We start from the raw sequence: 12,939 nt of genomic DNA on the forward strand, positions 1-12,939 counted from the left end.
CAGTAATGTTTGATTTCACAATTGTGTCACTGCTGGCCTTATGTACACCGCGTTTGCGGTATTTCCACTCCTTTCGCCTGCTCTGCGCAGGTGCAGCGCCGCGGCGCCGCAAACCCCCCAGAGCGCCATCGTCAGCACATCACGTCAGCAGGCGCGTCCCGCCTCACCTCCTGCTGGCGTTGTTCTCCTTCGCCTCTCCGTAGCACTCAAAGCTCTCCTCCTGGTCCGACAGGCTGTTGCACGGACTGAAACGAGGCAGTCGGACCCGCTGTCACACGAGGCACTCGGACCCGCTGTCACATGAGGCAGTCAGACCCGCTGTCACACGAGACAATCAGACCCGTTGTCACACGAGACAGTCAGATCCGCTGTCGCACAAGGCAGTCAGACCCGCTGTCAAACGAGGCAGTCAGGTCCGTTGACAAACGAGGCAGTCAGACCCGTTGACAAACGAGGCACTCAGATCTGCTGTCACACGAGGCAGTCAGACCCGCTGTCACACGAGACAGTCAGACCCGCTGTCACACGAGGCGGTCAGACCCGCTGTCACACGAGGCTGTCAGACCCTCTGTCAAGGACGCGCTTCACAGACCACTGAATAACTGGTGCACAGTAGCCGAACACCTCAGCACCACGCAACTGGTGTCGGTTGAAACTGAAGCGCTGAGGGGGGGAGGGGGCGGGGGAACCGGCTGCCGAACGCATCAAGCCGCCCGGGCGTGCAGCCATGCAGTGCGCTCGTCGCAGACCCGAACACGACTGCCTCAGTCGTGTGAACGGCATCTCAACCCAGCTCAGCTCGTTGCAAAACGCGCTCAGCATGTTACCCGAATGCGTGTGGGTTAGGCAACGAGTTTGTCTAGCGAATTGTTGACGGTGGAGGCGGTGGTGTTCTGGGCCCCGACGACCGCGTTGCAAGGTACACACACCCCGAGCAGTTTTCTGTTTTCGATCGGTCGCTGTTCAATTCCCTTCAGTTACTTTGTTTCGAGCGGAAACAGCGGCATGCTCGCTGAAAACACATAATCAATGAATATTTCAGTGGCCGTTGAAAGGAGATCCAATGGCATTTCAACGCGCTCAGCTATAGCAAACGTCACGTTTGTAACGCAAGCCTACTACGCCACGGTTGCGATTCGCGCCGCATTGCCTCGGTGACCGAACCGGGCAAAATCGTCACAACGATAAGCAACCAGCGCAGCCACGTTTTGATATCAAATGTACAAACCTTCTATGAAATCTACCAAATCTACCGATCGTTTCTACCACATTTACATTTTTCTACCAAGTCTCGGCGACGGTCCCCTATGATACGTTCAATCCGTCGGTTACTAAGTCACGGCATCGCGGCCGTCTTTGACATGTCGGCCGCCGGTGAGGCCGCGCCGGCCCTGTCCTCTCCAGACCGGCGCGGGGCCGCCACAAGTGCCGCCGACCGCAAGTAGGGCGCAGTCGGCGCCGCCGTGCGGGCCGCCGCCCACGGTGTCCACCCGTGCCGGTCACCGCGCCACCTGCCCCGCCGCCCGGCCTACTCTGGCGCCGCCATGTGCTCCCGCCGCCCGGTCACGTGACAGCGCCGCGGGGCAGCCCCGGGTGAGATCAGCACTGAGTCAGCGACGACAGCTGGCGGCCGCCGCGGCTCCGGGTCAAAGGCTGAGGTCGCAGCTGCAGAGCAAGGTGTGGGCTAGAGCAGGCGGGCTTGTTCATGACTCGTAGGCTTGGTGAACAGGAAGCGAGAGGAAATTTTACCAGGGCGTTATCAGGAGGCGCAAGTTCATGTCAGCATTTTTTGCCAACCGCCGATGACTGGACTGAATATGTCTTGTGAAAAGCACATTCATCAATCGAAATTTTACTAGTGTGCTTCTCGCCAGGAGGCCTGAAAGCACCTATTGAATGCCAGACAGACTCAGTTCAATTCTGGCAACCGTGAAGCGCCTGTGCTTAGTCTGGTGCTCTGCATCCCTCGCATGGAATGCCACGTTTTTTTTTTTAAATCGCGAACAATCCACAAAGCATGTTGAAAAGATGTCGGACACCGTATAGGGACTGTGTATGATGGAGCGAGCTGACACTACCTGACCTGATCCTACCAACCGCGCTGGTAGAAGCAGGCCCCACCAACGAAACAAGGGGCGAACGAAACTGTAAGCCTCTCGTAGGCTAACAGCTTTGCAGCCCACGGACAAAGCAAAAGGATGTTTTGAGTGGAGAAAAGTGTTGTCTTTTAAAATGCATGTAGTCGCAATTGGGCTGTCTCATTTCAAAGTGCTGGTGCAAACAAACTTTGGCCCGTTCAGCACCGCATGATAACTCGTTATCACATAAGTATCATTTGAACCTCCATTCGCATGGTAACATCAGATGTTTGAATAGCATACGCGGCGTATTGGTTGGCGGCGTTAAGAGAATTATTGCTGCGTGACGGTGATCCGTTCCTGACGTCAGTTATGCCACAGGTATGACGCCTTATATGTTATAGTCTTAAATAGTATCTGTTATGCATTCTGCTATGGGGCTCGCTGGTAGTGCGTTCCCGGACGCCTGTACTGGTCTCCACCGATTTTTATCAATTGATGTGCTGCCCCGCGAATCTCGACAACAGCTACACTCGAAATACTTCCGAAGTGTTTGTTTCGGCCTCATTCGCGGCTGATGTCCGCTAGAGCAGTGGTCATTCGGCGCATCTGGGAGACCAGAAACACGGGGCTCGATACCCGCGGAGCCTGCCCATTCTGCCAGGATCAAAGGCAGGCGACGCCGCATGGCACCATCAGCCGAATGCGTCATGAAGCCCGAATAACAAGGACTGCATTTGAGGAAATTCCAGAACTGCCATGAGTCCCACTTCCTATGCCAGCCGCACGCCAACCGAAAGGGCACGACTTGCGATGCCCCTCCAGCCATGGCCGTCTAATCTGCCGCATTGCCGAGGCTGTACCTGGTTTCATCTGCACTGCGCCGTAAGTCACAAGGTTCTGTACACTTGTCGTGTTCACAACTCGATGCTGTCCTGCACCGTACCTGGAGCCGTCGATCTTGACCTGAAGCTCCGGACTGGTGGAGCCGCGGCCAATGGCCGAGTCGTCGTCCATGTCGCCGACCGGGCTGCCCCCTGTCGGCGGCCCGCCGAACCTCGGAGAGGCGGCCATCGCTGGCGCCCGGGCTCCTGGGCGCTGTTCGGCGGTTGTCTCGCGCTGACCCGGGAGAGCTCGAGCGTCAGCTCAGGCACGTCCTGCAACAGAGCGCACGGGCTGAAGGGACGTTCGCGTCGCTGGAGCGCACTGCCGACGCGCGGGCGTGCTGTGGAAATCGACTTGGCAGCTCCTTATGACGGCGGCTGCGATGCAATCACAGAAAAAAGGCAGCCGTGTGTGGGGTTCGAACGCGGCTGTTCCGAAGAATACCACGCTACGCGTCGCATCCGTCTTTCACAATAGAGGTGGCGAAAAAAGAAAGAAAAAATAAAGATAAAAGAAAAGAAAAAATCAAGAGCTGGCGTCTATCAAAGCGATTTCGCTTCGACCCTGAAGCCGTGATGGAACTATAAACGGTCCAGTATTTTAGTCCGCCGCGGATGATGCTCCTGAGAGTGTGCGTCGACCCTTGGACTGCTTTCCGGTGCCGGTGCAATAGCTGTTCTCCCAGAACCGTTATCTATCCGAGCGCCAAGGGCTTTCCAGCTCGGTGTATGCGACGTTATTGAAGCATTTCTTCAAAAACGAGCAGTCAGGTAAGTGCGATCAATCCCAGGCCGCTGCTGGAGCACACAAACCTTTAATCTCCTGCCACACGCCTCGTGTTCCTTTGTGTCGCATCTGAACTGGCACGTCATCACTGCGTGCCCGTTCACGCGCCTTCTAATGTCAATAACGACCAGACTGTTCGTCTGTGCGGGATCACACCATTAATCATCTACCCGAGGCCACCTACTCCTGCAACGCCGTCCGACCTAAATCGTAAGTCCGGAAAGCGGGTAAGTGATAAGTCCCCTCTGCCCGACATTTTTGTAGTCGCTCGGCATTGCCCGATCCTAACAGAGACTTGCGTTCCAAACACAAATTGTCAAAAACGACTTCCGTGCCATCAGCGCTGTCGCACCCATTCACGCCTGTTGTCTCGCTTCGGTCCGCGATGCGACGCTCGTCAGGTGCGACAGGCGTATGACAAGACGGTGAGGATGACAGGCACGGTGCGTATCCAGTGCTCACTCCTCTCCCGAGCACTGGCACAGCAGTGCTCCTCAAGACTCGACCTGGCCTCTCGCGTAGGGACGCCCCCTGCACGCCACTCCGGACACGTCGTGAAAGAGGACAGGCTTGTCACAGACCACGACGGCTGCCTGAGCCACCATCGGACAAGGCCAGTGGGTTTTTGCGCGGTGTGGGGCTTCGGTTCAACACCGCCACCGCCGCCGGGCCGAACGGAACACCCTGGAAAGCGCGGTCCCCGCCGAGCGCGGTGCAGAGTCCCCGACACACCACGTAACCGAACCCCGGCAGGGACGCCGGACGTATCGCAGGCGCCGGCCCCGGCCGCCGCCGACCCGGGGACCCGGGAAACCGTGCACCGAGCTGGACAGCTGGCGCTGTGCCAACCGACCTGCCGGTAGCGCAGCGCGGGGTATTGATTGGCTCGTTTGTGGTCGTGCATGCCCCGGGTAGTCGCCTCCCCGGCTGGCTGAAGCAGCGCGCAGCAAGGCGGCGTAGTGAGGCGGTAGGAACTCTCGGCTGTTGCCTGGGCGGACCAAGATGCTTCACCCCTGGACCGTTCCTTATAGATACGCAAATGCGTCGGTAAAATCATGCTGCTCGTGATGTCCCTCGCGACGAGAACACCAGACAATAGCAATGCATGTTGAATGTTGAATCAAGCATCGAACGTTGAATGGCGAGTCAAACATTGAACATGTTGGTGACCGTTGGTCCGATAGGCTCCGAGTGTGGAGTGGTCCGCAGCCGGTTTGTTTACTGCTGAATCACCGCTAGTGTTAAGCAGTGTAGCATGGCTATCAAGACCAAGCGTAGCATCAAGTGCTTTGTTTGATAAAAAACTCACTCCAAGCTTAAAATAAAACCGCCAAACCCCAAAACAGCCAACGCTTATCTCGAACACTGATTGAACTAGCATCTATGACCCCCCCCCCCCCCCCCCCCCCAACTGCGTCACCAATCGTGCATACGCGGTTTTGAGAATCTTTCGCATAATCCAGAGTCACCATGTTTTATCAAGGGCAAATTATCAATCATGACGCTTCGAAGAGCGGTGCTTTGGTGGTCATCGGTCCCACAGGGTATATGGTCACTTACAGATTGGTTTGGACAGTACTGGTAATTTTGGTGACCTTTGAACTTCCCCAAGGTCACTACGTTCTAAAAGGGTTACGTGATTGATCATAGCTCACCATGCGTTGAATGTTTGATGGCGATCGACCCGCTAGGTTCCTAGTATGGAATGCTCCACAGCCGATTTCGGCAGCTTCCGGTATTTTTGGTGACCTTCGTCTGACCAAAGGTCATTTTGTCCCGAAGACCACAGGTTAACGATCATGCGACATCGAATGGAAAAGGTTTGGTAGCGATCTGTTCTCATAGACATGGAGCACGGGATCGTCCACAAGCTGCTTTTGGTGTTTTCGCGTGGTTTGTGACATTTAACATGACTCATGGTCAGCATGCCCTGGAAAGTACAGTTTACTGGCTGTGCTACGTCGAATGGTAAATGTTTGGCGTCAGTTTGCTCCATATGCTAGAACATAGGATCGCCACAAGTTTAGTTAATTGTAGCACCTGCCAAGTGCGTCGGGTGAGGGAATACCCCCATACAAAATACGCTTTCATGAATTATCTGTGTCACACATTGACCTGAAGATGACCCCATGCGATTAGAATTGGTCTAAAGACGAGCTAATGGGGTGAGTGGACACTGCAGCCAAAATGAATCAATATTCGGTCCAATACGAATACAGTGAATCACACTTCAAGCGGTTTCTGCTCCGGAGAGGTAAATCAAAGTTCTAATATCTCCCCAACTTTTGGAAAGAAGCCGCAGATCCGAAGCACATACACTCCCGAAGCCCTTTTCAGCGCATCAAATCCCGCTACCTTTTAGTGACGGGTTGGTCGCATCAGATGCAGCAGCACCACCGCAAGGCCCAGTACAGCCACGAACTTAACGCCCAGCCCGCCCCACACAGACAACAACTCTGCTCGTCTCCTCCAGCTTCAAAAACCCAAAAACCCAACGCCGGTTTTGAACCGCTTTGCTACCAACCCTCCACCAGCAGCTACACATACTTCGCTCATTGCTGTCGCCTGGCAACAACATAAACAAACAACCAGTCCAGAGCGGCTCATACCAGCCTACTCGGTCCGCCCGCGGCCCGTCCGCAGACGGATGGGAGCGGCCTGGACCCGCCGGCAGTGTTTCGATGTGCCCAAGGTACGCGATGAAATCGGCAGGTAGTTTACAGGAAGTCTGATCAGTGACGTCATTGATCTGCAGACATGACTGTGAGGTCCCGACGCCGGCCAACACCGGACCGCGCCTCGTACATGACAGACAGCAAAGCAAACACTATAACGAGCTTCTAGCCTTATTAAGACGAATATGACGGGTCTCCTATTGGAGCGACGACGGTAAGCCCATGCCCACAACGTTGGAGGTGAAGTCTTCCTTCGAACATTCAGTGAGACAGAGGAGTGCGTTTCATGTGAAAGGGTTATTCATCCGACCATCGTAGCTAACTGATTTCTTTTAACTCAAGTAACGGATGCATTCATTCGGACTCCGCCAGCTCTGGCAAGATGGCGCGGACAAGTGCCGACGTTCGAGTTCGAAATAGAGCACCGGTGTCTGAATCTACGCTGAATACAGCTGCCATGCCTGAACAAGACCGTATATCTAAGTCTAAATTTGATGCATGAATTCTATGATTTGATAATCAGCTAGTGCGTAGAACACCTATGTGAAAGCTTCCAGATCTTCGTTTCTAGTTCCTCAAAGTGGCTAGCGGCTCTTGATTATTGATGGATGGCACGCACAACGCAGCAAAACCACCCTTCCTGGGCTCGCTGATAAAAAATATGTCTATCATTCGTCAACTATTATTAGTCCCTGTCAACTTCGGGTTAGCAATTCCCCCTTCCCCTATCCCTATCCCTATCCCTATCCCTATCCCTATCCCTATCTCTATCCCTACCCCTATCCCTATCGATCAAAACGACTTCTGCTTAACTCCAGTATCGGTCCTGTAAATGAAATCGTCATTTGTAGCGCAGGTACTACTTCTTTTTCGAAGGCGTTCTTATTTGGGGCTGTTACCCGTGACGTCACACGTAGCTACGTCACACACGGGTTTAAGCGAAGGCCTTGTCGTAACGTAAATACGTGTAACGCCAGATGCAGCAGCCTCTGGAACTCGCTTTTGCCGAGCAAGATCTGGCTTCTGCAGGCCATATCAGTCTGCACTGCAACAATGACGGCCAAAATGTTTTAAATATTTATTCCTAACCTTCTGATTTGATTTGCGTGCGGCCTGATCTCACCATCCAATCGTGAGATGCCGGGTCAACGGCAGAAGTTTGCGACTCCAGCTCGCCGTGCCTCAATGCTGGGCATGGTCCGTACTGTCCTCTGATGTCACGGGACCTTTCGCACGGCCGCTCCCACCGGCCGCAGGCCGCACCAGTCAGGAGCAGGTGGCGATGGCATAAAGCGCCTCGTGCGCAGCCCGCCACGGATGGGTGGACATGGAGCACTCTAGCATGGGCGCAACATGGGCGCTCTAACCAACTGGGCTATCGGGACGGACAGACGGGGACACGACTATCGGGGCTGTCATCTTACCGGGGCCTGTCTGGCCATGTTGGTCAGCCAGGAGCCGGCGTAGTGGGTGACGAAGCGCGCCTTGGCGTCCAGGCGGGACCGGCGCAGGGCAGCTGACCGACTCGCTGGCTTGGCTTCCGCACCACGGGACGATCTTTGCCCCCGCTGCCCCCAGGCGCTCAACGGACGCCGGCCCAGGCCCCCAGGCGATTTTCGGGAAGAGCCTTGTGACGACTTGCGGCAGGAGCCTTGTGACGATTTTCGGCGGGAGCCTTGTGACGATTTTCCGCTAGAACCTTGAGACAATGTTCTGCCGCGGTCGCGTGCAGATTTGGGGCTCAAACGTTGAGACGATTTAAGGTCAGCACTGCCTGGTGACTTTCGGTCACTGTCACCCAGCGTTCTGCGATTGCTCGAGGTCGACGAACCACGGCTCGAGTCTCTCTTAGATTTACCGTCGGTGACACTCGACGATTTTTGGCTGCGCCCTCTCCAAACACTGGATCCACGCCAGTGGGTTAGATCGGGAACGTTAACACCCTCGGGCGCTTTAGTGCCTGCCATGGCGAGCATCGTGGGAATGCCTCGCCGGTTCCTGACCGAATTTAAAACGCATGCCGAAAAACATCAAAAAGTACAAACTGGCCAACTGATGCGCATCGTCAGATTTGTGGGTTTCTTCACCTTCGCGTTGACTGGAAATTTTGACGAACTGAGAAAGAACTGATATGCGTGGCATATTTTACGTGAGCGATTTGTTTTTCGTCCGCGCTAGCTACCGTCTGGCACGTGACTTGCCTTCCAGGTCACTCCTCCATGTCACGACCCCGCTACCCCAACGCTTTTCCTTGTTGACGGAGATGGATAGACCTATTGCGTGCGCGATAATAGTCGCGTCGAAGGGGTCAGCTCTTCATTGGCTTGTTTGGGCCCGTGCGGTCGATAAAGCACCGGCATGCCTCGGCTGAGAACGGGCCATATCACTCCAGCGCCGAAAGGTTACGGTGCGAACTGCTGCCGCTTCCGAATGGCTGTTACAGCTAAGGCAGGGGCTACTGCTGTGTATCATCCACATCTTAAAAGCACATCTACTAAGTATCGCAACTCTTACTTTTTCCACAAGCCTGCGGAAGTGATCGCCGATACAGTTGGCCGCTAGCATTTTCGTCAAGCACCAAAAATCTCAAACTTCGACGTAGCAAGACAGACAGCTTGCGGTCAGTACTCCACGCGTATTTTCCGACTAACAGGTGCTGAAATTACGCGAGTAATTTGACGAAAATGTTACAAGGACACCAGATAGCACCATGGCTCCGCATACCAGCAAAAGTCATCGAGGCTTATCAGTTATCGCAGCGATACAGCAAGGACCACCATCTGCTATCGCCCCTTGCCATGTTGATCGACTGGCAATCTGAGCCCTGAAATTGGCGCTGTGACGCTAGTCAGCCGCGTCAAGTTTCAGCAGCAGGTGGCCCGTTTCGCTGCGACGCCAGATCACCAGGCACGACATGAGGCTGCTGCACTATATGGGGCGTTGCATATTATCAGCTATCGTGTAAATGTCCGCGAGAGATCTTTCACGTCCAAATAGGAAGAATGAAGTCCTAGTCTTTTACTGCTTATTTTTGACTAATGCGTCGATTCGTTCCTAACATCCTAGCGTTATTTTAACCGCCGTGGTGCGGAGCTTTGAGCTAAATTAACAGCTACGCAGACAAGAATGGGGCGAGTAGCACGCAGGTCGGCAGCACATATGGCCGCATTTTTGGCCGCTTTGGCCGCATTTTTGCCCCACGAACGCAGGACGCCAGCCACGTTTGCTCCCATATTCGTGCCTGCCTGGTCACCCGATCCGGGGCAGAAGGTGATGACCCCTGCTCTGCCGGCGCCACAGAGCCCGCCTGAGCGTGATGCGTGCCGCGCTGGGGTCGGGGCGGGGGGGGGGGGGGGCGGGACGGACTTTGCGTGCTGTTGTTGAAGGCGACGACAGGCTCTGTCGTGCCGAATCATAGCGCCTGGGGCAGTGAACGAAGCTGGGTATTTATTACGGGTGAGACTCGAACGGCTGTCACCCTGTGGTTCAAAATCAGGCAAGGGCGCAAAACAAAAGCAGGAGAAGGTCCAAAAAACAAAAGAAAAAGAAAAAATGGAAGAAAAACATGTTACAAAGAGCAGACAACTTTGAAGCGTTTTTGGTAGGGAAATACCGAAACACATTGTGAGTAAGACCTTTTCAAGTCCATACTTCCCATGCATCAGCACATGTGCATGAATGCCACTGTATGGTAATGTTTAAGTGTGTTTGTGTTGTGGATGGAATATCGCCAGCCTCAGCCGTCGCCTACTTCGTCTTTTCTTCGTCTTGCGCTTATTTTCGAATTGTTGACGGCTCTCGAATAGCGCCGATCAGAGTAAGGTTTTCCAAATAGGAGTGCCAGCTGTTTCTGTAGGCGCCCGTCATCATAGCAACGTATTCCAACCAACAGCCGACACTGATCACCGCTCCGTGGTTTTTCCTGGCCAACCACTCAAACCTTTCCTCCGCACCTCCCCGGAGCAAAGTCCCGACATGTCAGAACGAAATGCTTTCCCGCACAGCGATCGATGACACTTGGCCATAGACGAGACACCACCAGTGGTCACCTTGCTAATGTGCTGCTGCTTGGAGCATGCGTCTCATCTTGTGATACACATTTTGTTCGAATTAGATATTTGCAGTGCATATTTTTAGCTGGCGCGAAGCGGCTTTGTTAAGTAGGACACGGTCAGAGCGTAGTTTCATATTTGTTTGACTGGGGTGACAGGTTCGTTCCCGAATTTGAGAAGAAAGCGGCTTAAATTTGGGGAACCACGTTGGTATGTATTTTGAGGCAGGTTTAGCGATCTTTTTAGCCAAGCGCCCTCTCTCTCGACGCCCTCTCTCTCTCGGGTGCAAAAGAGCGCACCTGACACAGTATAGCGAAACATATCGTAAAACATCTGGTATTCCAGGCGAGCAACCTGAATGGGATGCTCATCATGCATACGCTGCGCCCATCACCTTTCCTCCAGCCCACAAGGTAACTACAATCCTCGCAAGAGCTGCGATACCTTTATCCAGCGTCGTATCAGCGTTTTAGGGCAGCGTTTTATCCCAGACTAAATCATCATTGGTAAGCATGCACAGCCCACAGATTAGAGCGTTCTTGCAGACGAACGTTCATGTCTGCGGCCAAGCGCAGGCCACACAGCACGGTCGGCCACTAATAAAAACACGGAAGCTTTAAGCCCAGTAAGCCGGCCAGCACCCGCCGCGGCCTTGCTGACCGCCGGCCCGCCGCCGATACCGCCCGATAGATGGCAGAGCGGTGCGATGCCAGCATGTGACGTCACGTGCCTGATCCGGGTCAAGGGGCGGCCGGTCAAGGAAGTGGTGTTGGACCCGAGGGAGACCGGTTTTGGGACGGCCGGCAGTGTTCAGAACGCCGGGATAACACGGGACGCCGCGGTATCTTACGCCGACATTTCTGGCTTGTTTGGGTGGTGGCACTGCGCAGCCACTAGGCAGAATTTTGTGAATGTTTTTTCACGTGCTGTCTCGAGGTCAACGACAAAAAAAACAACATCCACGTATGTATCAGAGGCGGAAAAGATTGAAGGTAAAGTGAGCTGAAACGAATTCAAGCGGCGCCCGGAACCGCGATTCGAAGGGGCAAATTTCCTCAGATTCTTCAAAGTCACAACCTGTTGTTATTTCGTCGCGTCTGCAAACTCCACCACGCTGAATGGCGTGAAAAGAATGAACTTAATGCAGGTCACGAAGTTGACTGGGAGTTGATGCAACTTCACAAAATCTGCAATGCAAGAAAATGGCAAGGCTTGCTCGCTTTGTTTGCATGCACACTTGCATATAACAGCATACGGCCCCGGGCGAAAAATGCTGAGAAACGCCGCGTGGCTATGCTGCCAGAACGAGCATTTCAATAGTAAAATGGCGAAGTTAGATCTGATAGAACTGACACATTTTAATGAAAGTTAGATTAGCGGTGACCGTGCCTGCAAAACAGCATCCTCTGCCCACGCTGACGTCAAATGTTATTTCCTTTCGTGGTTAACTGAGAAGTTTCAGCTTTCAGAAACAAAGTGCGAGAAATAGATAAAAAAACAGTGAGCTGCGCAGCTGCGTAACACGTGCGTCATCGGCACTGGCGCACACAGGCCGTCGAGATTGCCGGCGCTCCGCCAACAAGAGCTTGGTACTGAGGTACTGAGGCGCCCCCACCGACGGCCGAGTGGAGAAAGAGGCAGGAGGGGGGGGGGGGGGGAGGAGGACGCAAATTGACAGTACGTTGATCTCAAATTCAGGACCCCTAGATCCGCATCTCGCACTTAGTGTAACAATCTGTGTCATTGGAGCTTTAAGACGCACGAAGTTGCTAAGGCAACATGGCGTTGCCTGCCTCACGCCCTGACAACAGTGACGGGCACCGCGAGGAGCCGAACCCCGTAGCTCTGGTTTCCCAGACGCGCGGCTTCACCACCTCACCACCGGCACCCTGACGTTGTTATTTAAACGACCCCAAAATTTATAATTATATTTAATAATTATAACCAATCGTAAACGACCTCATTGTCGCAAAAGATGCGGTGGGCCATCAGTGTCCATCTAACGGTAATCCCGTCCCTCGAGACAAGTACTCCGGGCGTCATTGGGACGTCTTGTACCTCAGCTCAGCTGGCCCATTGAGGAAACAGTTCATCTGGATAGCGTTGCACGTGGTTGTGAACAGAATTTTGTCCAGGACTTCGAGGTTTAAAAAACTACCGTCAAACCAACGTAAATCATCCATGCCAAGCCCTGATGTCAACGTCTACGCAGTGGCCGGTTCATCACATCGATGCCAGCAACTGTTTTTACGCAAAGAGGCAGCTCGGCCAACGGGTGGACCCCGCTAGCCAGGACACTTTTCTGACAAGTCTCGTTCCAGTCAATGAAAGTCCACGGCTTATTCAGGCGAACGCCCTTTGCCGACATCCTCATTTATGCTCGGGAGCTGTCAGCGATCCAAGCACGCACCTGCTCAACGGCCCAACATCTGAATGCGAGCCTGGCATTTCTTATCATCGGTG

General features: G+C 53.9%; 1 protein-coding gene across 2 annotated transcripts in view; it reads right to left on the minus strand.

Annotated features, from left to right (window-relative positions):
• LOC119114280 (rab11 family-interacting protein 4B) overlaps window positions 1-9,024 on the minus strand; it is a 47,978-nt gene extending 38,954 nt beyond the window's left edge. Inside the window, exons 1-3 of one of the 2 annotated variants that reach the window (XM_037238477.1) lie at window positions 7,849-9,024; window positions 3,025-3,235; window positions 168-245 (exon numbers count right to left, since the gene is read on the minus strand). In XM_037238477.1, the coding sequence (XP_037094372.1) occupies window positions 168-245; window positions 3,025-3,152 (206 nt within the window). In that variant the 5' untranslated portion in view covers window positions 3,153-3,235; window positions 7,849-9,024. The remainder of the gene's footprint in view (window positions 1-167; window positions 246-3,024; window positions 3,236-7,848) is intronic. The other variant, XM_037238478.1, reaches the window with a different exon arrangement.
• Between the last annotated feature and the right edge of the window lie 3,915 nt (window positions 9,025-12,939).

The sequence above is a fragment of the Pollicipes pollicipes genome, unplaced genomic scaffold (genome assembly GCF_011947565.3).
Source record: "Pollicipes pollicipes isolate AB1234 unplaced genomic scaffold, Ppol_2.1 Scaffold_7262;HRSCAF=8765_pilon_pilon_pilon, whole genome shotgun sequence".
NCBI lineage: Eukaryota > Metazoa > Arthropoda > Thecostraca > Pollicipedomorpha > Pollicipedidae > Pollicipes > Pollicipes pollicipes.